Raw genomic sequence first — 24786 nt, 5'->3', positions numbered from 1 at the left:
ATTTAAAAATTAAGGATATTTCATAATATGCGTCCAAATAGCACCATCTTTCGTACTCACCTCTTTTTATGCAGTTTTGACAGTCGAGAACTAGGTTCAAGAAATAGAAGATTTATCACGTAGTTTTACTGCTTCCCGATCCATTACATGTTGAAATAATGATACAGAAATTCAAGTTCGCTTGCGTTATTATCTTCATCCTACAACCATGACAATTAACCAATGTCATATTTCCCTTGAAAGACTAAATGAATATATAGAAAAAGAATAATTCAGACTTCATAAAAGCACGGGTAGATTATTCATCCAAACTATGCAAGCATTTCATATCAATGTCCGTCGATGAGAATATATATATATATACATAGCGCAAAATAAAATTAATCTTTGCCCCCCCCACCCCACCCCAACAACCCCCTCCCCTCTTCCTAAGCATTTCAATGCTACTAAAGTTTGCATTGCAGAATAGACATGAAGCCAACACAAATGACCAGGTTTGAGAATGCCCATGAAACTCAATCATCAATAAAAAAGGGTCCAGGAAGATCATCCATAACAGCAAATTGCACGTTCTCTGAGGGTTTCCAGTGTCGCTTTCTTTGATTTATAAACCAATTATTAATTTGCTTCTGATCTAGTCCAGTTGAGTCTGCCAATGCTTTCTTATCAGCTTCCTGGATGGTTAAAAATAAATCGTCACAATTTTAAAATCATTTTAAATGCTACACAGTTTCACATCATAATTAACTTAGGAACCTTTTTTTTATATATACAAAGTATGAATTACAACCATTGCAAACAGACGATCATGGAATATATAACTGACCAACGTGATATCATCATCTAGCAGCCAAATATACAATTTCAGCATGTGCTTTACTATTATAATTATTATTATTATTATTATATAAAAAAAAAAAAGGTATTGAAGTGTAATATGGAATGAACAAATGCAATTTTATTGAGGTACTAAATTGCCACATTTATATCCGTAACAGCAGCTACTTTAAACAAATAAGGGTCATTATGCCTTTAACCAAGGCAAGAAAAATAGCTGAGTTCAAAGCCTTTGTTCCTAGACCAGACCACAGTCCGGGTTGGGTTCGAAACCAATCAACGACCCCTCCCTGAGAGGGCTGATTCCAGCTCCTCCCCCTTGAACTTTGAACTCCATTAGAATTGACAATCCAACCTAATTTAAACTGCCTTTAAGAGAGAAAAAAAAAAGGTAAAAAAATTTCTACCATCCAATTGCATCGAACTCAGCTCAAAACCAAATCATCTTCAAATTCGCCTCATGCAATTCAATTTAGTGCCTTCCAAACCACAACTCCAAATCGAATTGTGGCACGGTCTCCAATCTAATGGTTCAAACCCTACTAACACTATAGAGAACAATCAAGCTCAAATGTCCCAAGCTTTAACCATGTCATCTTCTGATCGATAAATATCAATCTTTTAACTCTCATAACTTCATAATTATGCACGGAAATTCCTCCTCCCATGTTGTAAGTTTCCACCCTACATTTTGGAACCAAACAGTTTTACTATGTCTAATTTCCTATAGCTACATTAAATATAAACTCGAATTCATATAAAAATAAATTTAATCACTATTAAATTAAATATTTATATTGAGATATATATAAAATTAATTAAAGTATATCTATAGAACGCACGAATCTATATACAAATATTTAATTTAACAATTGATAAGTTTATTCTCATATGAGAATTAAATTCTCTTTACCCTTTCTTATATATTTTTAAAGTGATATCATAATAAGAATAACAAAAATCCATGATAACAGCTATCTAATCCTAATCGAATAACAGGATTGTTTTCAATATCTTTTCAACGAAAAATTATACAATGAAATATATCAATTTCATTGTAAATATTGATTGTGATAGGTCTCAAGTGAATCTCATACCATGATAAATGATAATAATTAAACTTATGTGTATATACAATGATTGTACTAAATAAAAATTCCTTTTCAACACGGTTCATATGCATGCATATGCAGGCGAGAAGAGAGATACGTACAGTTGGATAAGGCCATTTATAGTGAACATTCCACCATTCAAGCAGGGTGTGCCTTGCTTCCTTGGGTAGTTTTCCTTTCTTTTTCTTCTTGGAAAACTCCAGCTTTAACGTGCTAATTTGACTTCCAAACCTGCCCAAAAGTTTATCTTTAAGATCTCTGTCTTCACTGGTTGGTTGAGCTTCATGTACCTCTAATTCTCCTCCACTCCGCTCCTCGTCAGACGATTGTGCACCTTCATCTAGAACAAATAATGACACTAAAGTAATCTAAAGAATTCTTGAATTGTCTAGGCTGTACGTGCAGAAAGAAGATTCACAAATTGACTTACAATCTCTTTCCAATAGCCTAACACGACTTAATTCTGTTGGCTAATGATATAACTCAAACCTTACAAATATTAGATTCGAGCCTCTCAATCCCAATCTACTTATATTTTTTAACAAAAAAAATCTCTTTCAAATAGAATTTTCTTCTAACATTAACCCATTATCAATGCAGCTTATTAAATAAAACCTAAGAACAGCATAAAGTTACATATATATGGACCAAGTAAATAGAAAGAAGAATTAAAAACCATTTTCCACAATTTTTAGCCCATGGTCAATGCAAAGATGAGCATGTACCCAAATTTCCAAGGCAATCATATTCTGTTAGAATTATGACTCAAAATCTTAATGGGAATTGGAGAGAGATCTTTTCCTAATTTGAGTGGGAGAAGTATTTCTCAATAAGATGGAGGAATATTTCTATAATGAGTAGAACTCGTATTTTAGTATTATTTCTAAATTGAGTAGAACTCATAATTAGATAATGATTAAGGGAATTAACACTATAAATAGGAGAATGATGGAAAAGGTTATTTGCCTTTTTGCCCATTGAAGAGAATGGCTTTCAGCTAATGGAGTGAGGTTTTCGCCTATTGTAGAGAGGGACCTTGCCAACCAACTGCTGGGGATTTGGCTCCGCCCATTGATGAGGGGCTTTTGCCCATTGCAGTGTAGAGAGGCTTCGGCTTAAGGTGGAGTAAGAACATAGAATTCAAGAGGAAGAGATTTTTATCCATTGATGAGAGGGCTCTTGCCCAATATAGTTGAAGACACCCTTTGTGGTGATATAGTATTGTAATAGTAAATATATTGGGTTATGTATAGAGGAGACTGAGAGAGACTAACTAATATATTTACTATTGGCAGTTTAATGTTGTATGGGTTCTCTTGGGTATAATCGGGTTTATGGGTACTATAGTTTTAAGCTTGTAATGATTGTAGACACCATATTTTATCCGGACCAATAAGAAATGTGTAATTGCGTTGTTATTTTCACTATAATTTTATTTTCAATTGTCCTTTTTACATGTTGATTTTATTTTCAATCTTACATGTTAATTCCATTACCCTGGTTTAATTGAAGTTATAGAATTTCACTTTCATGTGTAATCTGATTTTAATTTTGAAAAAATAAATAGATAAAATTATTTCTTAGAATATTTCTTAGTTTTAAAAAAAATTAACTTTATTATTTGAAGGGGAAAGTATACACTCATCCACACCTACCTGAGTATCGTCACATCCCTCTAAAGAGTTCTAAGGCTGATCTCTACATGAGAGCTAGGAGTAGGCTGATTTCTAGGAAGTAGGCCGATATCTACGTGAGAGCTATGGCCGATCTCTATAGGCAAGCTAGGAAGTAGGCCGATCTCTATAGGCAAGCTAGGAAGTAGGTCAATCTCTACGTGAGAGCTAGGAGCAAGTTGATCTTTATGGCCGATCTCTACGTGAGAGCTAGGAGCAGGCTGATCTCTATAGCCGATCTCTATAGGCGCGCTAGAAAGCAAGCCGATCTCTACGTGAGCAAGGAGCAGGCTGATCTCTATAGTCGAGTTCTATAGTCGATCTCTATAGACGAGCTAGAAAGCAGACCGATCTCTATGTGAGCTAGGAGTAAGCTAATATTTATTGCTGATCTCTATAGGCGAGCTAGAAAGCAGGCCGATCTCTACGTCTGATCTCTATAGCTGAATTCTATGGGCGATCTCTATAAGGGAGCTAGAAAGCAGGCCGATCTCTACGTATGATCTCCATGGCTGAACTCTATGCCGATCTCTGTAGGCGAGTTAAAAAGCAAGCCGATCTCTATTTGAGAGCTAAAAGCGGGCTAATTTCTATTGCCAAACTCTATGGCCGATCTCTATGGGAGAATTAGGAAGTAGGCCGATCTCTACGAAAGAGCAAAGAGCAGGCTAAATTCTATGGCCAAACTCTATGGCCGATCTCTATGGGTTAGCTAGGAAGCAAGGAGAGGGATTTGAGCATTAAGGTACTAAAATATCCAGCTCCACTAATGTTAGATTTTTAGGAAGAGTATCAGTACCGAGCCTTAATTTTTAAAGATTAAATCTTCATTATCAAATTGGGGTTGGTTAAAGTATTTGGAGTACAATTTGATCTTCACCATTAATCTTATTTTTAAGGATAAATCCTGGGTCATTGACTTAAAGTAATAAGGACAGATAATCTTCACCATCAGATTGAAGTTGGTTAAAGTATTTGGGGTACGATTTGATCTTCACCATTAATCCTATTTCTAAGGATAAATCCTGGGCCATTAGATTAAAGTAATAAAGACAGATTTGGCTCCTTTTATCCACAACCTTTGGATCTGTTTTGTAAGGCATAATTCTCAACCATAGGATTAAAGAGAAAATGACAAAGAAGTCCTGAGTTAAATCCTTGCCCTTAATTTTTTATCTCTTTAGTTCTTAACCCTCATATTTTGTCCTTCTAAATCCAGATCCTTTATTTTCTCCATCTAGAATCCTGACCTTCCATCTTAGGACTCCTATTCCCTATAAATACTAAAAGTCTCCACAGTAGAAGGGGTCTTTTTTTTTTTTCCAAAAGTAGAACTTAGAATTTAAGAAAGAGGCTCATTCTCCATAACCCATCACCTCAAAAGTGCCTTAGCTCTACCTCCAATCTTCACAAGTCATAGTATACTTACCTCATCATTGCTTAGAACCCCTTTGCATATTGGCTAATCCTTTTATTTATTTATCTATTTTTTTATTTTTTTACGTCTTAAACCTATTAATAATTTTATTTAAGATACAAGTCATTTCCTTGAATTCCTCCTCTTTTTCTAAAATTTTGCAAGATCTTTTTTTTATAATAATTTCTTTAAAAATATGAGTTCGGAGAGAGCCAGGAGCAAGCTAAACTCTATGAGCAAACTAGCTCTAAGGTTGATCTCTATGAGCAAGCTAGGAAGATGGCCGATCTCTATTACCAAGCTAGGAAGTAAGGCCGATCTCTATGGGAAGAACCAGGAGTAGGCTAAATTATATGGCCGAACTCTATGGCCGAACTAGGAAGTAGGCTGATCTCTATGAGAGCCTGGAGCAAGCTAAATTCTATGATCGAACTTTATGTCCGATCTCTTTGGGCAGTAGGCCGATCTCCATTGGAGAGCCAGGAGCAAACTAAATTCTATGGCCTAACTCTGTGGCCTATCTCTATGGGCGAATATGAAGTAGGTTGATCTCTATGGGAGCGATCTCTATGAGAGCCAGGAGAAAGCTAAATTCTATGGCCGAACTCTATGGCCGATCTCTATAGACGAACTAGGAAGTAGGCTGATCTCTATGGGAGCTAGGAGTAAACTAAATTCTATGATCGAACTCTATGGCCGATCTTTTTGGGCAGTAGGCCGATCTCTATGGGAGAGCCAAGAGCAAGCTAAATTCTATTGCCGAACTCTATGGCCGATCACTATGGGCGAACTAGGAAGTAGACTGATCTCTATGGGAGCCCGCAGCAAGCTAAATTCTATGATCGAACTCCATAGCCGATCTCTTTGGTCAGTAGGCCGATCTCTACGGGAGAGCCAAGAACAGGTTAAACTCTATGACCGAACTCCTCCCTAAAATTTTGCAAAATCTTTTTCTTTATAATAAATTCTAAAAAAAATATGAATTTGGGAGAGAGTCCTTTTCTTGAAACCCACCTTTATAAAATTTACAAAATCTTTTTCAACAATAAATTCTTAAAATATGGGATCGGGGGAGAATCCTTTCCTGAATTCTCCTAACTAAAGCCCTAATACGGGGGATCAGGAGAGAGTCCTCTCCTGAATTCTCCTAACTAAAATCCTAATACGGGAGATCGGGAGAGAGTTCTTACCCGAATTCTCAACCAAAATTTTAACAAAATATATTAAGAGATCGGGGGAGAGTTCTTACTCGAATTCTCAGCCAAAATTTTAACAAAATATATTAAGAGATCGGGGGAGAGTTCTTACCCGAATTCTCAGCCAAAATTTTAACAAAATATATTAAGAGATCGGGGGAGAGTTCTTATCCGAATTCTCAACCAAAATTTTAACAAAATATATATAGAGATCGGGGGAGAGTTCTTACCCGAATCCTCCGCTTAAATTTTAACAGAATACATTAAGAGATCGGGAGAAAGTTCTTACCCGAATTCTCTTAGCTTAAATTCAAATTAAAATATATTAAGAGATCAGGAGAGAGTCTTTTACCTGAATTATCTTAGCTAAAATCCTAATAGAACATTTTAGATCGGGAGAGAGTCTTTTCCCTTCTAACTCCATTGTTATAATTAATACTCATCATACGTTCTAAATGGCAAGTCTGTGGGAGAGTTCATCCAAAGTATCTCGAACATTATGATGAGGCCCGATGGAGAGTCCTCCTCAAGGCACTCATATTTACAAGAAAAATTCTTCCTGAAAATATCGCAACTTTAATACTCACGTTAGTCCTCAAAGCATCCATTGCACGACACCTATTCACTAAAGGGTCATCTCATGTACTCGTGTTCTTGAGCAACCCGTAATAGTGAAATATCAAATGTCTCTTTATCAACAATAGGGATTAACATCATAATGCTTTCCCCAAAATTATCAGTTTTAAATTATAAAGAGCACATCGTTAAACTTACTTACCCTCATTGAGGGACGAGGTGAGGTGCCTACCACCTTCCCCACCCGTATATGAATCCCGAATCTAGAATCTCTGTTTAGAAGTGGTTTCATAAATTTTTAAATTTTAATCTTACAAATGGTTTCCTTTAATTTCCCTCAAAATTAAAGTGGTGACTCCTCACCTTTCCTACTTTGGTGAGAATCGTCCGACGACCGCAAAGTCCTTGCGACAATGATTTATTTATTGATGATAGTGACAGATGGCATGCCCGTGGATGTAACTCTATATTGAGAGGGTGAACCACGTAAATATTGGTGTTTTGTGTATTTGCTTTATTTTTTTATAGTTTACACGCTTCCGCAGTGCACAACAAATTGGTATCAGAGCATGGGGATGATCTTGGTGAGTTTGGTTGAAGGTGGAGCTGCTGCGACATGTGGAAAGTCTCACATGCAACAATGATGATGGTGGAGAGTTAAATTTAAGGTGGAGCTCTTGATGCAAAATTAATATTTGTTGATAACGCGAAATTTTTTTAACAAAAAAGTAAGTTACACCCAAGATGAAGATTAAAGAATGGAGATTTGATGATTTGATGACACCTAAGAATTTGAGGTATGCAATAGTTGATGGATTTTGAGTCAAGGTGGAGATTGTTAGAATTATTACTCAAAATTCTAAATGGATTTGGAGAGAGATCTTTTCCTAATTTGAGTGGGAGAAATATTCCTCAATAGGATAGAGGAATATTTCCTATAATGAGTAGAACTCTTATTTTAGTGTTATTTCAAAATTGAGTAGGACTCCTAATCAGACAAGGATTGAGGGAATTAACATTATAAATAGGAGAATGATGGAAAAGATTATTTGACTTTTGCTCATTGAAGATAATGACTTTCAGCTCATGGAGTGAGGATGTCGCCCATTGTAGAGAGGGGCATAGAGAGGGGCATTACCAATTGCTATGAATTTGACTCTGCCCACTGATAAGGGGCTTTTGTCCATTGCAGTGGAGAGAGGCTTTGACCTAAAGTGGAGAAAGGACATAGAATTCAAAAGGAAGGGAATCCTGTCCATTGATAAGAAGGCTCTTGCCTAATATAGTTGAAAACACTCTTTTATGGTGGTATAGTATTGTAATAATAAATATATTGGGTTATGTCTAGAGGAGACTGAGAGAGACTAATTAATATATTTATTATTAGCATTTTAATGTTGTATGGGTCCTCTTGGGTGTAATTGGATTTATGGGTAGTACAGTTTTGAGCTTGTAATGATGATTTATTTATTGATGATAGTGGCAGATGGCATGCCCGTGAATGTAACCCTATGTTTGTATATTTACTTTATTTTTTTGCAACTTACACGCTTCCGCAGTACACAACATATCCATTATGCAACTATTTTCATTTCCAAGAAAATGATTCTGAGCCAAGTCCAGTCTTCTCAACACAGTGGAAATGTGCTAGGAAACACTATATATATAACTTTTGAGTTGTCAAATAAAAAACGATTAGAATCAGCATATTTAGGTAAACTTTATGTGTAGTTGATTCCAATTCACTTTCTTTTCTTTCTTAAATATATTTTATATTTTCTTACTTTGTAATATATATAAATGCAAAAAAAAAAATAAAATGTATATATATATATATATATATATATATATATATATATATATCACAAAAGCAACAGAAAAAATATATAACTGCTATAAAAATTAAATTGTCCTTATCCTTTCTAAAATATTAGCTTTGTTTTTTAGTTAAGTTTCTCCTTTTAAAACTAACTCCGCCTAAGTAGTTGGATAAAGGAGGAGGGTTGCGAGGTGACAACCGTAAAAATTTCGTCACCCTATGATATGGATTCAAATGATATAAACGTTGTGTAGTGATAAATATGCAAGGGTGTAGGGGGTGTGGTGTTAAGTGAGCAAGGGTTCCCACATCATGTGTGGGTAAAGAAGTTAGTCCATAGGATAATAGAACAAATAGTGGAACACAAGATAGACATAGAAAATAATAGAAGATATCATAGAAGGAGACCAATTAGGAAGGAGCAGGATAGGAGGAGGATCAGGGTTGGTACTTGGAATGTTGGACCACTTACAGGAAAAATAATGGAGCTTGTGGATACCTTAGAAAGGAGAAGGGTGAATATTGCTTGCATCTGGGAGACTAAATGGGTAGGAGAGAAAAGTAAGGAAGTGGGTATACAAATTGTGATTGGAGAGAAACAAGGTATAATCAACATTGAAAAAAAGAGTAGGAGATAGAATTATACTAGTAAAGCTAGTAATAGACGGAGAAACAATAAATATAGTTAGTGCTTATGCCCCACAAATAGGACGAGAGTAAACAAAGGTTTTGGGAAGATATGGATGATTTAATGCAAAGCATACTGAATGAAGAGAATGTTTTCATTGGTGGAGATTTGAATGGACATGTAGGAAGTGATAGGCAAGGTTATGAGAATGTTCATGGAGGTTTTGGTTTTGGCAGTCGAAATGAGGAGGGAAAAAGCATCCTAGATTTTGCTATGGCATACGACCTAATACTAGCAAATACCTACTTTATAAAAAGAGAGTCACATTTAGTGACTTTCAAAAGTGGGCAACATAGAAGTCAAATCGACTTCCTCTTAACCAGGAAGACAAATAGAGCTCTATGCAAGGATTGCAAGGTCATTCCAGGAGAGGCTTTAACAAGTCAACATAGGTTGGTGGTCTTGGATGTCAAGTTTAGGAACAATTCAAGTAAGGTCAGAAGAAATAGTGTAGCTCGAACAAAGTGGTGGGAGTTCAAAGGAGTAAAGCAAGTGAAGTTCAAAAATGAGCTTCTTGAGTCTGAAGTATGGAAGCTAGATATGGAGGCCAATGATATGTGGATACAGATGGCATCAAAGATTAGAGAAGTAGCTAGAAAAGTACTTGGGGAGTCTAAAGGACATGGACAACCCTCAAAAGAGAGATGGTGGTAGAATGAGGAAGTACAAAAGGCAGTGAAGAGAAAAAGGGAATGGTATAAGAAATTACCTAAATATGATAATAATGAGGCATATGAACAGTATAAGATAGCAAAAAAGAGGCAAAGCCTTTGAAAAGTTATATGAGAAACTTGGAACTAAAGAAGGGGAGAAAGATATTTATAGATTAGCAAGGAGTAGAGAAAGGAAATGTCAAGATCTCAATCAAGTTAGGTGCATTAAGGATAAAGAAGGAAAAGTGTTGGTGAAAGATGAGGACATTAAAGAAAGATGGAGAAATTATTTTAATGATCTCTTTAATAATAGTCAAAATGGAAATAGCGTGAATATAGATTATAGAACAATAGAAAAGAATGTAAATTATACTAGAAGGATTAGATCTTTAGAAGTAAAGGAAGCACTTAAGAGAATGAAAGTAGGTAATGGACAGATGAAATACCAATTGAAGTGTGGAAGTATTTGGGAGATATGGGAGTGGCATGGTTAACTAAATTATTTAATAAGATTCTAAACTCAAAGAAAATGGATGAATGGAGGAAGAGTATTTTAGTATCTATTTTTAAAAATAAGGAGACATACAGAGTTGCTCAAACTATAGAATTAAACTCATGAGCCATACTATGAAGTTGTGGGAGAGAGTTGTGGAGCATCGACTACGTCATGATACTTCTATCTCTCTCAATCAATTTGGTTTCATGTTCAACTATAGAAGCGATCTTTCTCATTAGAAGCTTGATGGAGAAATATAGAGATGCCAACCCAGATCTACACATGGTTTTTTTTGATTTGGAGAAGGCTTATGATAGTGTTCCAAGAGAGGTCTTATGGAATGCGTTAGAACAAAAGATGTTATCTATTAGGTACATACAAGTATTGAAAGATATGTATGAAGGAGCTACTACTATTGTGCGCAGTGGGAGGGGACACAAGAGATTTTCCGATCTCAATTGGATTACACCAAGGATCACCATAAGCCCTTACCTTTTACATTAGTTTTAGATGAACTGCGAAACATATACAAGAGAGTATTCCTTGGTGCATGATGTTTGCGGATGATATTGTTCGATAGATGAGACACGAGAAGGAGTCAATAGGAAGCTAGAACTTTAGAGAAGTACTCTAGAGTCAAAGGGTTTTAAGTTAAGTAGAACGAATACATGCATTGCAAGTTTGATAGGGAAGGAGTTAGTTTGAATGGCCCAAAGTAATCACTTTAAATATCTAGGCTCGATCCTTCAAGTAGATGGGGATGTGAGGAGGATGTTAGTCATAGGATTAAGGATGGTTGAAATGGAGATGTGCCACGGAGTTTTATGTGATCGTAAGATTCCCAATAAATTAATTATGCTATATGGTAGTGAGTGTTATCTAAGATAAGAGAGAGATGAGAATGTTAAGGTGGATGAGTGGTCATACTAGACTAGATAAAGTCCTTAATGAAAGTATTAGAGAAAAGGTAGGAGTGGTGCCAATTGAAGATAAGTTGAGAGAAGTGAGATTGAGGTGGTTTGGTCATGTAGACAAGTAGAGCACATTAGGCTAGAGGATAGAAAGAAAAAAGGGTAGACCTAAATTGACTTGGAAGAGAGCATGACTTAGAAGCATTACACATTTCTGAGGATTTAACCCAAAATCGTTCAGAGTGGAAAAAGCGAATCCATATAGCCGACCCCAAATTTTTGGGATAAAGGCTTAGTTGAGTTGAGTTGAGTTGAGTTCTCCTTTTAAAACTATTTTTAAAATAAACCATAAAAACCTAAACCACAGAAGCCCAAAGTAGACCATATCTAAAGGTAAAACAGCAAAAAACTCTTAGTTATTATCTTTTAAGCACCCGGAGATTCCATTTTAACATTCCCAACTATAAAATTTGATCCACTACAAGGCAGGACCAACCGGGATATTAAAAGGTCCTATAGAAAGAAATATTATGCATATTATAGTGCAATGATATTCACAATAACAATGACGATACTTGTAATCTATGAAGCACGGAAACGGCACTGAGTCACGTTTCCCAGTGTCGAAAACATTTCAGATGAAGAAACGACCTGACACGGCTGGGAAACGTTTCCGGGCCGTTTCCGAAAATATTAAAAATTGAAAACCCGTTTCTTTAAAGAAAATTAAAACAAAAAAAAATGAAAAATGGATAGGTTAAAATCGATCACTTCACAACATTCGCCAACAGAAAAGGAAGAAGAAGAAAAAGAAAGGGAGTACCTTCAACGACAGCATCGCAGTTCGCAACGCAAGTAAGGATCATAACACCTTTCTCTTCGTTTCTCTCTGATCTGCCATATTCACTCTTTGATATGCCCTCTCCATCCTTATCAACAGAGAAGAAGAAGAAGAAGAAGAAGAAGAAGACAGTCGACAGATAACAATGGCCTTTCCTATTTTCTATTCCCGATTGTGAATGTGAAGTATTAGGTTTATATTGGGATTTTATTAATTTATTATTTTCCTTATCATTAATTTATCATTTTCCTTTTCTAATTTCTTTGTGAAACAATTTTATTAAGCAATTTTCATTAATTAATCACAATTTTATTTCACTAATTAATCATAAATTTATCATATTTAATATCAATTTTTTTTCTCTAAATGTATATTCCATAATTAGATTTTTCTTAAACCAAATTTGAGGAATTATCATAAATATTTTTTTAAAGAAAAAAAGAAAAATAAAAAAAAATTCCAAAATTCACTAAAAATTTTCAAGATTTGCCATATTTTTACAATCAACATTTTGAAGGAAATTAATGATAAATGTAAATATATTTTTAGAGTTATTTTTAAAATTATAAAATTTCAAGTTTAAATTCTAATTAATGATAAATAAAAAAAATTTCAACATTCAAAATTTGTATTTTATATTAATATATTTTATATTTTTGTAATAATTTATATATGTGTTTAATATAATTTGTTTTAATGTATCGTTATATTATATATTAAAATTTTTCATAATATTTTTTAGTCAATTTATTCAATTCTATTATTTAATTCTTTAATATTTTAATATATAATTTGCATTGTGCTTTAATCCATAGTATATAATTTGTTTAAATAATTTGTAAATTGTATAAAATTGCATTTTTTTTTGTCATTTTGATAGAACAATATTTGAATGGATTCTTCGAACTCTAATTCTACCCAAGCAAATAGCACTAGTGCCACTTCTTCAAAAACTAGGGAGGAAGAATTTAATCCTTTGTGGAGATATGTAACTAAACTTGAGAAAACTGAATAAGGAGGGGGTAATTGTAGATGGATATGCAGTTTTTGTGGACAAAAAAAGCAAGGGACTTCTACTATAGTGAGAGCTCATTTATTGAAAATCACTGGAAAAGGGATTGGTATGTGTAAAAAAGTGATGAATGATTGTATTTCTGAAATGAGGAAACAAGAGGATGAGGCAACAAACAAAATTACCAATTCACAATCTAGGCGAGTTTCTTTGCCTATTAGTATAACTTCTGTTCCTTCATTGAATATAACTGAACCAAGTATTTCAACAACTTTGAAGAAAAGAAGAGTTAATGATTCTCCTCTTGATAGAGCTTTTGACTTGCAAACTAGAGCTCAATTAGATGCAGAGATTGCTAAAATGTTCTACACTGGGGGGTCTATCTTTTAATTTTGCTAGAAATCCTTATTATGTGAATTCTTATTCTTTTGCTGCTAATCATGTTTTGGGTGGTTATGTGCCGCCTGATTATAACAAATTGAGAACCATATTACTTCAGCAAGAAAAAGCAAATGTAGAGAGGTTGCTTGAACCAATTAAAAGCACTTGGTTAGAAAAATGTTTGTATTGTGAGTGATGCATGGAGTGATCCCCAGAGGAGGCCTTTGATTAATTTTATGGTTGTTTCTGAGTCTGGCCCCATGTTTATCAAATCTGTAGATTGTTTTGGTGAAGTGAAAGATAAGCAATTTATTGCTAATTTGCTAAAAGAAGTAATTGATGAGGTGGGTCATCAAAAAGTGATACAAGTCATGACTGATAATGCTTCAAATTGTAAAGGTGCTGGAGAATTCATTGAGGGAATGGTTCCACATATTTATTGGACTCCTTGTGTTGTGCACACTCTTAATTTTGCTTTGAAGAATATATGTGCAGCAAAAAATTTAAAAACTAATCAAGAAACTTATGATGTGTCACTGGATCACTGAAATCCATGGGGATGCTTTGCAAATAAAAAATTTTATAATGAATCATTCCATGAGGCTTGCAATTTATAATCGGTTTAGCCCTTTGAAATTGCTTTCAGTTGCTGACACTCGTTTTGCTTCTATTGTTGTGATGCTTAAAAGATTTAAACTTATTAGGCGTGCTTTAGAAGCAATGGTTTTGAGTGATAAATGGGCACAATACCGAGAAGATGAACCAAGGCAAAGCTAGATTTGTTCGTGATAAAGTGGCAGATGAGGATTGGTGGGAAAAAGTTGATTACATCATTGCTTTTACTGGGCCCATTTATGACATGATCAGAGTTTGTGACATAGACAAACCATGCCTTCATTTGGTTTATGAGTTGTGAGATTCTATGATTGAAAATGTGAAGCAAGTTATTTTTTATCATGAAGGAAAGCAAGCAGATGAGTTTTCTCCTTTTTATTATGTGGTTCATCGAATTCTTGTTGATCGTTGGGCAAAGAGCAACACTCCCCTTCATTGTTTAGCCTATTCATTAAATCCAAGGTAAATTTCTAACTTACATACTCATCTTTTTGTTATAATTTTTTTTTATTATTTTCTGAATTTATTTTCTTATTTTTGAAGATTTTATAGTGAAAAATAGCTTCAAGAGGGAGAAGGTAGAGTGACTCCTCATATGGATGGAGAAGTATCAACTGAAATAATTAAATTTTTTAGGAGGATTTTTCTAATGAAAATGAGCGAATTAGAGCAAATGATGAATTTGCAAATTTTTCTATGAAAAGTGACCCTTTTGCTGATCCTGATTCTATTGGAAGTATGTATGTTACAGATCCTAGAAAATGGTGAGCATGTTTTGGTTCTATTGCACCTTTACTTCAAAGGTTGGCTTTTAAAGTGCTTAGACAACCTACTTCCTCCTCTTGTTGTGAAAGAAATTGGAGTATTTATTCATTCATTCATTCATGTAGAAGGAATAAATTAACTCCAAAACGTGCAGAGGACTTGATTTTTATCCATAATAATCTTCGTCTTCCGTCGAGAAACTCCTCCCAATATTATGATGAGAAGACAAAATTGTGGAATGTTGGTGGTGATCAATTTGAGAGTATGGATGATGTGGAAGTTCTTGAATTTGCCAACCTTTCATTGGATGAACCAGAGTTAGAGTTAGAGTCTATTTTGTTTGATGAAAATGCAACTACAAGTATGGAGAAGAAGAAAGACAGTGAAGTTGAGGAAATGCCATAAATTTCATTATCTTTTCTTTTTTAACATTTGAATGTGTTGTAATTAATATTTATTTCTTATAAGTATGAAACTTCTAAATATGTATTTTTATTGTTGAATTTAAATATTGATTTGGACTTTATTTATTATTGAGCATCTTTCATGATATGTATATATATATTTATAAATATATCCATATATTTTTTTATATTTACACGTTTTCACATATTTCCGTTTCCTATATTTTTCTATATTTTTTAAAATATCGTTTCCTCATGTCCTTTTTCTCGTTTCTCCATGTCCGCGTTTTCGTTTCCGTGCTACATAGCTTGTAATGTCATGGCACAAAAAAACAAAAGAAAAAAATATCACCAGTTATATGCATTTGATTAACAATTAAAAAACTACTTATGTCAATGAATTACTTGACGAGTCAAGAGTCGAGACTCAAGAATTCATGCAATTTCTCCAAGCGTGCACTGGCATTTGCAAACATTGCAACCCTAGAACGAGTAGAAGAAATGTGAGAATAGGTTTGGAACTTGGGGAGTGTTTTAGGGACCCACGTAAACCTCGAGGTCACAGTAGAAAGGATGGAACGGCCAGTGTAGCGCACTACAGCAGTTTCCAGTCTCCACAACCAGACTGCAGGTAGTGTCTAGTTATGTCGTTTGGCAGATACTCGAGGTCACAGTAGAAAGGATGGTACGGCCATCAAATCAAACTTTTGGAAAGAAGAGTAGTGGAAACGAGAAAAGTTTGAATTATTACATTATTAAAGATTTTATAAACTGGGTCAACAGCTACACAAAGTCTCAATCCAAAGTTTGCGTGAGGAAAGATCTCTTACACAAGAAAGCTTTCCCCTGAACAGGCATGGCCAGGGATGAAGTATGTGCGTTAACCAGAAGACATGTCAATTCTTGTCACAGAGACAGTCCTTGAAGAAATTTTAGAATATAATAATTATATGCACAAAACTTGTGCATATAACGATTCCAAGAAATAATTTTTCGAAGTACTTCATAGAAAATTTGATCCAAATCTTTATTTTCTAAAAAAATCAGGCTTAACTTTTTTGTTCTTTTTTCATTTGACCTTGAAATCAAGCCAGCCTCGATCAGTCGGTTCAAAAAAGCGAACCCGGTAATTTGCAGGGATGCTACATTTTACATTTTCCAGAACCTAACACCATGTTTGGATAGGTAAAAAAAGAGAGGAAAGAAAATAAATATAGGAAAATAACTTTGAAAAGTATTTTCCCTTGTTTGAATAAGAGAGGAAAAAAAAGGAGGGAAGAAAAAGTTATTTTTTCTATAAATTGAAGAGAAATGAGAAATTCAAAGAAAATAGTTAAATTTGTACTATCTACCTTTTATTTTTTGTGTTAACTTTTACTTTCTATTTTTTTATTTTCTACGAAAATAAAAGAAAGAAAATAAAAAATATTTTTCTTTTTTTATTTTCCTTTCTCTTTTAAAATTTATCCATGTAAAGAAAACAAACTAGGTAAATTACTACCAGGGATTTTCAACAAGAACAGTATTTCCCAGCAAATATTCTGGCACCGAATGGGTGATAACGACAGTCTAATGTAGAAATCTCTAACGAGAAAGGCATACCATTTACAATAAGTGGCGAAAGGAGAAAATGTGTTTTGACGATTTTTGTTGTTTCATCATACTACTCAAAATATAAAATATATTGAAGAATGTGTTTTGAACCTAAATCGAGTTTAATAAGAATTGTACATGTTTTAAAAGCGCCTAGAAAGAAACAAATTGGCTGGCACTGTTCGGAACCCGCTACAAACCCAAGTACAGAGCCCAAAGGCTCAAACATGTGTGCTGCCCATCAAGAAGCACAAAGACCCACAAGTCCATGAGTACCAATTAATGTCAATGGAAATGACAACCACTAACACTAGCAGTAGTAGCAGGTGCAGCTTAGCAGTGCGTAGGAAAAAGACCAGAAAAGGCAACATTGATTCGTGAATTCTCCATTTATCCTCTTTCTCAAAATCTACATGGGTAAAAGAAGCAGTGGGTTCACAGCGAAATCTGCGGGAGTACCCTGTGAACTCCGACCACCAGCCCTACACGGGCAAAAGGACCCATCTAGTCTTCACTACCCTCCTCACACTACAATATACAATACATATAACAATCTCAATCTATCACAGTAATACTTTCCACGTCACTGCTAAGGTTTTAAACTATGACTTTGAAAAAAATAAAAAAAGGTGCACACTTGTTCAATAACCCAACTCCGTCACATCCAATCCCAATTAAAGCCAAGCCTACTGAATATTTTCGCATTCCTTATTGGTTTTGCTCAAAAATCGCAAAAACTGAAAAAACCTAACAAAAGCGCATGGATACTCTTCTGAAACCAAAGTCTTATTCATTTAATCGTCCTTGACATCTCAAATTTTGGTTTTTTACTTCCATCTAATATGAAAGTGCATGCCCACAAGAACCACGTTTACAGAGGCCACAGTCGAGACAAGAGCTAAAGGAAAAGACCTTAGAAGGATGTTAGAAAATTCTGCGTATCTTTTCCCCTATATATATGCATGTTGCTGCTCCTGTTTTAAAATCAGCGCTCAAATCTTATTTCAGTCTACATGTAAAAATATAAAAAATTTATATGACGAATTCGTCCCTTTCCATTCGTGTGTTTCAACTTATAATTTGCTAATAGCAACATATTCCATAACTGTAGAAAACGCTACAATGACTTGCAGAAGATTTTAAAATGGATTATAATTTCTCTTTTGGCTATCAAATAGTACTTCAAATTAATTTGCCCACTTCATATAAAACATGCTATTAGCACTAAGACTATCTAAGAACCTTATAGTCTAACTCCAAGTAATAGGATTGATTATTGAAATTGTAAGTATGGTAGAATTGATTATTTTCGCACAATTATGCAGCAAGTTGCGTTAAGCCGTTCTCCCGTGCTTAGACACCAATGCAGACTGGACTAATTGGAAGGAAAAAATATACTCCACAAGGCAATCACACAAGTATTTAACCAAACACTAGAAATTAACCTAAATGTAACAAGGGTTGAGAAATGTAACAATCAAAAGATGAACTTATGCTGTAATGCAATGCATAAACTCAAATGTTCTATTAAAATTCAATAAAAAAATTATTTATATTACATTACATTACATTACGACTTATTAAACATAACATTAAGGTTAATAAAGATGAAAAGGAATACATGCTTATTTATTTAATATATTCATGCGGACAACCATATATTATGGCAGAATATATTAAGAATCTTAGTCATTTTCTTTTTTCCAGTAACTAAAAAAATCTTAGTTTTACAAAAAAAGATCATGGAGAATCCCCACCTAAAAATATTAGAAAACAAAGTACAAAAGAAGCTAAATAAATAATGATAAGAATATTACTCAGAAAGTAATTTGTACTTTCAAAGGAAATTGCCAACCAATAACAACCAAGATCAGAGGGATCCTAAAAACCTCCATCAGTTGATTTCTTTATGAAATCTAACCACTATACAATTTGAACTCCTAAGGCTGTTATACCCATGCCAATTGCACGACCTCAACTCCCATGTGAATTGAAACAATAGCAGCTTTTTTTTCTGATAGATGCTTAAGAAAAACAATACCCATGCCCCATCCATATAGATTTGTCATCCAGCTTAATAGCGAAAGTACCAAAGCAATCAAAAAATGCGATTTGTTCTAGGTCCACTCGTACTTTTCAAGAGTTAAATATGAAAAATGGTCACAATCTACAGCCTAGAAAGGGAGTTTATGAGAATTCTATAGGCTTAAAAAATACATGGATATCAAACATGCAACGTGGGAATTGCTCATCATCAAGCTCCAATAGAAGACCTTTTAGAAAGTCACCGTGATTCATAAGATTCGCATGTGCCAAGTATCGTTGATGATGAGGATGGTAAGATAAAAACCAACTACTATATTAAATTGGTTTGGGTTCTAACAACTTGATGATAATCTTACAATTTACAACTAATACAACTTCCAAGAAGATACGATTGTGAGAGGAAATAGAACTTTGGAGGTGGAGGTCAGGCAACCCTTAGACAATTTCCAAAGTACTAACATTTTTAATATTCTGCCATCTAATATGACTTGCTCATGTCCTATTGGAACTTGAAGTTACTTAAAGTAAACAAATTAGACACCTCATTACCTTCCCATTGAAATCAGGAAAGCCCATCTAATTTCTGACAAGTAGGTTGAACGGTACAGTATAACGCACATTCCAGCAAACGCTTTGTTTTCTTAGAGAATTGTCTACCAAAGAAAGTTAAGGACCAAAAAAAAAGGAACTAAATATAATCAAATTGAGGAATTTCAAGCCACCAAAAAACTAATTGATAAAGCTAATGATGTTTAATGAAAAGTTTTGAATGTATATTTATTGCTTTTGAGATTAAGATTAGAGCAGCAACTTGATAGAAGACTTGATGAAAAGAGAAATAAATTTCCATTGATAAAATGCTGTCTCACAAAATCACTCTTTTTCATTCAAGGAATAGAAATTCTTAGAGTTGCAATGTAAAAAGCATAGAATTCAACGTTCTACAACTTCTCGTCACATAATTTAAATCAACAATATACTGCAATAAACATGCATAAGCGGCACTAAATGACATCTAATGATCTCATTGTATTTTTTTTGCTAGAATACCTACATGAAATGTTGAGAATAAAAGCAATGTTTCTTTGATGTCAAGAACTTATGTTTTAAATGTATTACCAGTTCTTCTAGGCATAATTAACACAATATCATTTTTCATCCATCCATTTGCAAGTTCATATTTGAACACCACATTTTTGGCCAACCAAAAATAGTGATGGATTATCAAAAAAAGAAAAAGAAAAGAAGTTCAATTTAAAACATATCTAAGTTAAGTGTACATCTATTGGTTTTCCACTACAATTTGGTTTCAGAAATGCCACAGTTGTTGCCAATGCACAAATTAGAAGGATAAAAGCTATCAGCTAAGCTGTGATAATTAGAAAGATGAGAAATGTAAGGTAACCTCTTCAAGTTTTTTCACAGAAGGTTTTCAAACAATTAAAAGTCGACTTTTGAGATAAGGAAGAGGTCATGACTCGTATAACTAGAAAGCAGCATTAACTTGGTTTGCAATTGTCTTTTAGATAGACTATCAGATGTCACTGCACTCAATTCCTCGAGTCACTATTTATTTGTATCGATTAGCTGAACTCTGAGAATTAAAATTAAAAAAAAAAAAAAAAACTAACTGTGAAAAGTCAAATTAAGAATCACAAACATAAGCTCTTAAAGTCTAATTTTTCTCTCACACGAGCAAAAGGAAAAATTGTTTTTCCAAAAAAAGATAACGAGAGGAATTTAAAAAGGAAAACACAACAAAGAAAAGATGAGTACAAAATGCAAACAAACTGAGGCCGTATAGCATTTGAACTAAAAACGAAAAGATTTAACAACTGTTACAAAGTCCATCACTGCAAAAACCTTGACCCTTATAGCAAACTCTTTTATTTATCAACAACGAGATAAATTAAACATAGGATCACAACAATCCTAAACCCTATTGAAACAAAGCATTTCAGATTATCATCCCAATAGCTTATTCTTGAACAAGTAAAGTCTTAAGATTCCCTTTCCATATGTCTAGGGTTTTTGTTGTTTGTTTGTGTTATTATTACCATACCCCAAACCGGTGCATTGTTCTTTGAGTATTATTGGGGTTTCCCGTCAATAAGTAGTTCTTCGCAGGAAAAGAAAAAGGTTAACAATAGGAATAGTAGCCTAGGACTAGGAAAGCAATGGTTGTCGCTTCAATATGCTTTCGGTTTGTACATTTCGCACCATCAGTGGAATCAAAAAACTTGCACATACAAAGAATTTGCCTGCCAGTTCAGCAATGGTAATTGAAGATTATAGGGTATTTTTGCTGCTTTACTCCTTTGTGTTAAGTTGCATAGATGATGCAGCAGTGATAGAGAAGTGAAAGATAAACAAACAACGTCTAGCACAAAAATCAATGAACCCCAGTAAAAAATGAAGAATAATAAAAACGGTGAATAAAGTATTCCAAACTTCGACGAGAGAGAGAGAGAGAGAGAGAGAGGAGACACACCAGAGGGACTTCTAATGGAGGCGTCCGTGCACAGATTGCGGAGCTGCATTTCAACCTTGTTCAAGAAGGTGGTCGCTTCATCAAAAGGCCTTTCAAGATCAGATTTATACTTCATCAACACATCGCAATAGGTTTCCTTCACAGAAACAGAAGAGAAGAAAGAAGAATCCTGATAAGCCATTTTTGTGAGGAGGAGGAAAAACACAAAGGAAACATCTTAAGTACACAAATCGAGAGAGAGACCATGAACTCGTCGAGCTCGGGATCAGCTCCCCAGCATGTGGAGACAGCGTCTCGCTTGCAAAAATCGTTTTCTCGCCGGATTTCATCTAACAAATATGCTATTTCCGGAGGCGCACCTACCTGAAACAAAGGGAAATTTGACGAATTTGAAAACTCAGACTCGGAGTCTGAAACACAACCATATGTCTTCCCCCTCAAGAAATATAAGCAAAATTAAAACGCAAGTTTCTCATGAAATGAAAATTATTTCCAAAGTTAAAATCCAAAAACGCTTTTCATTGAAAACCGATTTCTCCACCTTGGATCTTGAAAATCAAGAAACAACCAAAACAAAAATCTCCACAAAACCAGCGGCTACTTCAAAAGCTAAGAAGTTATAGCAAAGGAGCTACAGATTGAGTATAGAATGATGGTAATCCATGTCTTTTTAGGTTATAATTTAAGAGCACAAGTAGCAACCACCGTAAAATTTTCCTCTTGTAGCTTGCATGTACTTTGGCCAGTACTGACACAAAACTCCATAATTCAAAACCTGAAAACAGCTGGTATAGTAGCAAGCGAAATAATTCCCAATCCATTAGCTTACACAAAAAAGACTCACGTCATAACTCCTTTCAACACAAATAGATATAGCGAGAGTACAAGTAGTAGATTATTTTTTTCCCAGATGTTCACCTTCTGGCAATCGATATAGGCTTGGAGCAGGCGAGGATAAGAAGGATGAGAAACGATTTTAGCTTTGATCAAAGCGGAGAAATCTTCTTCTCGTGGAATTTCGGATGCGATTGAAGCGGTCTCAGAAATCGCCGAGGCAGTTGAGAATAGCTCATCCGATACGAAAAGAGGAATCCGATTTTGGAAAGTTTCGGAAGAAAAGAAGGTCTGGTAATCTGAAGGCAAAATCAGATTCTCCGGCGACAGCAACGCTCTGTCAGAGTACTCCGCCGTCGAGTGGAAACCGTACATTCCATCCATATTAAAAGTCGTTTCTGCTCCCTCTAGAATGAAGAAAAGAAAAGAAAAGGAAACAAACTAACAAGTGATTCGATGGAGAGCTGAAGTTTATGTAAGGAGAGAAGCTTTTTATCTTTTAATTTATTTTTCTAACATCTAAAAATTTAGAGCAATAGGAAGAAGATGTGAGGTGGTGTGGCTTTTGCTGGAATTCAAGGAGCAGAGAGGAACTGAAAGTGGTCTGATGGAGAGTCAACTTCTGGCAACTAAGCTAAGGACACTTGTTTTATGCTTTGAACCCTTGATTTCTTAATTTTATTATTCCCTATTTTCTCTCAAATTTATATTATTTTATAAATTTATATTTAGTTCATTCATGATGATATTTTCTTAATTAAATAAAAAGATAAAATGACAAAATTTTATATTTAACTTAATTTCTAAATAGTTAAATCGGACGTAGTTTTATATTTTGAGACCCCTTAATTTTTTAATTTTATTGTTCTCTATTTTCTCTCCAATTCATATTATTTTATAATTTTATATTTAATTTACTCGTGATGATATTTCTCCAATCAAATCAAAAGATAAAATGATGAAATTTTATACTTGACTTAATTTCTAAATACGATTTTATGCTTTGAGACCTCTTGATTTCTTAATTTTATTATTCTCTATTTTCTCCCCATCCATATTATTTTACAGTTTTATGCTTAGTTCATTTTTGATGGCATTTCTTTAGCCAAATGAAGAGATAGAATAACAAAATTTTATATTTTACTTGATTTCTAAATATTTAAATCAAAAGTGGTATTATCGAGTATTTTGAAAGAATTTTTTTATAAATTTATTAAATCATTAAGAGAATGATTTCAGTGTATCACCAAGTGATTTTTTAGTTTTCTTTTTTAAGTTGAATTAAGAAAATTTTGTAGACAATTTTAGAGCATTTTAAAATGATTTATTGCTTTTTCAGATATTACTCTAAATAATTTTATTTTAGAATATTAAAAAATTTAAATAATTTTAAAAATTTTTAATATAATTAAATTTTAATTAATAGAAAATGAAATTATCATTGGTAATTGAATCAATTCTGGTAGCTTGAGTTGTGTATGAGATAGTAGCATTTTATTAATAGCATTTTATTAAAAAAGAAAAAGCAAGGTATTAGAAATGAAATTTTTTACTATTTACGATATAATACTGAAGAATTTCATTATTGGTTCAATGGGAAAGAGTTACAAAATCATAAGAAATTATTAAATATATTCAATACACATACACTATCTCTTATAATAATGTAAAATTTATTTTTTATATTATAAAAATAACTCACCTTTTTTTAAATGAGTCGAAGCACTATTTCTTAATACTACGAGTACATTTGGTTAGCCCAAACACCATAGTGATAGAATTGTTGGTCGTTCTGGTACTTTGATGTCTCTGAGTTTATCCTTTCTGTAACATGGGAACAAGGTTCGCGTATAATTGAGCTCTGCCATGACGTCATATATAGTATTTACATAGTAACATTTAATAATGCCCACGCCCTAGAAAAATAAAAATAATAAACAAATAAATAAATAACATTCACAAAAATTTATTTATGTTTATTTCATTATAAAATTAAAATATATATTTATAAGTCATTTATTTTATATAAAAAATTTTAAAAAATTTACTATTTAATTTTTTTATCGATATTATAACTTAATTCTTATAATTTAAAAGTCGAAAGAATTAGTCCCTTACTCTTATTTTCATTAAAATTAAAAGTTTTTTCATCGTATATTGTTATTAGTTTAAGTAATAAAATAAATATATTATTTATTTAATTGAGAAAAATTTACGATTTGACTCATGAGATTTAACCGATATTATAATTTGATTTATATATTTTAGAAATTAAACGTTTTAGTCCCTTACTTATATTTTCCTTTAATTAAAATTAATTGATATCAAATAAATTAATTTTTTATGTTATATGAAAAGAATTCAAGAAAAATCTTTAATAATAAGAAAATTAATAAAAAAACCTAATAATTTCAGTAATTATCAAA

At 33.5% G+C, this 24786-nt stretch overlaps 1 protein-coding gene across 1 annotated transcript; it reads right to left on the bottom strand.

The window, feature by feature from the left end:
- Positions 1-419: 419 nt before the first annotated feature.
- Positions 420-22990, bottom strand: LOC110631627 (homeobox protein knotted-1-like 6). The gene is made up of 5 exons (XM_021779524.2): positions 22445-22990; positions 21770-21889; positions 21527-21662; positions 2051-2289; positions 420-674 (listed from the first exon to the last, which is right to left on the bottom strand). The coding sequence occupies exons 1-5, from the start codon at positions 22742-22744 to the stop codon at positions 516-518; spliced, it is 954 nt and encodes a 317-aa protein (XP_021635216.2). The 5' UTR covers positions 22745-22990; the 3' UTR covers positions 420-515.
- Positions 22991-24786: the final 1796 nt, after the last annotated feature.

The sequence above is a fragment of the Hevea brasiliensis genome, chromosome 10, assembly GCF_030052815.1.
Source record: "Hevea brasiliensis isolate MT/VB/25A 57/8 chromosome 10, ASM3005281v1, whole genome shotgun sequence".
Taxonomy (NCBI): Eukaryota; Viridiplantae; Streptophyta; class Magnoliopsida; order Malpighiales; family Euphorbiaceae; genus Hevea; species Hevea brasiliensis.
The sequence above is the reverse complement of the archived record's forward strand: the minus strand, read 5'-3'. Positions and strand labels throughout refer to the sequence as shown.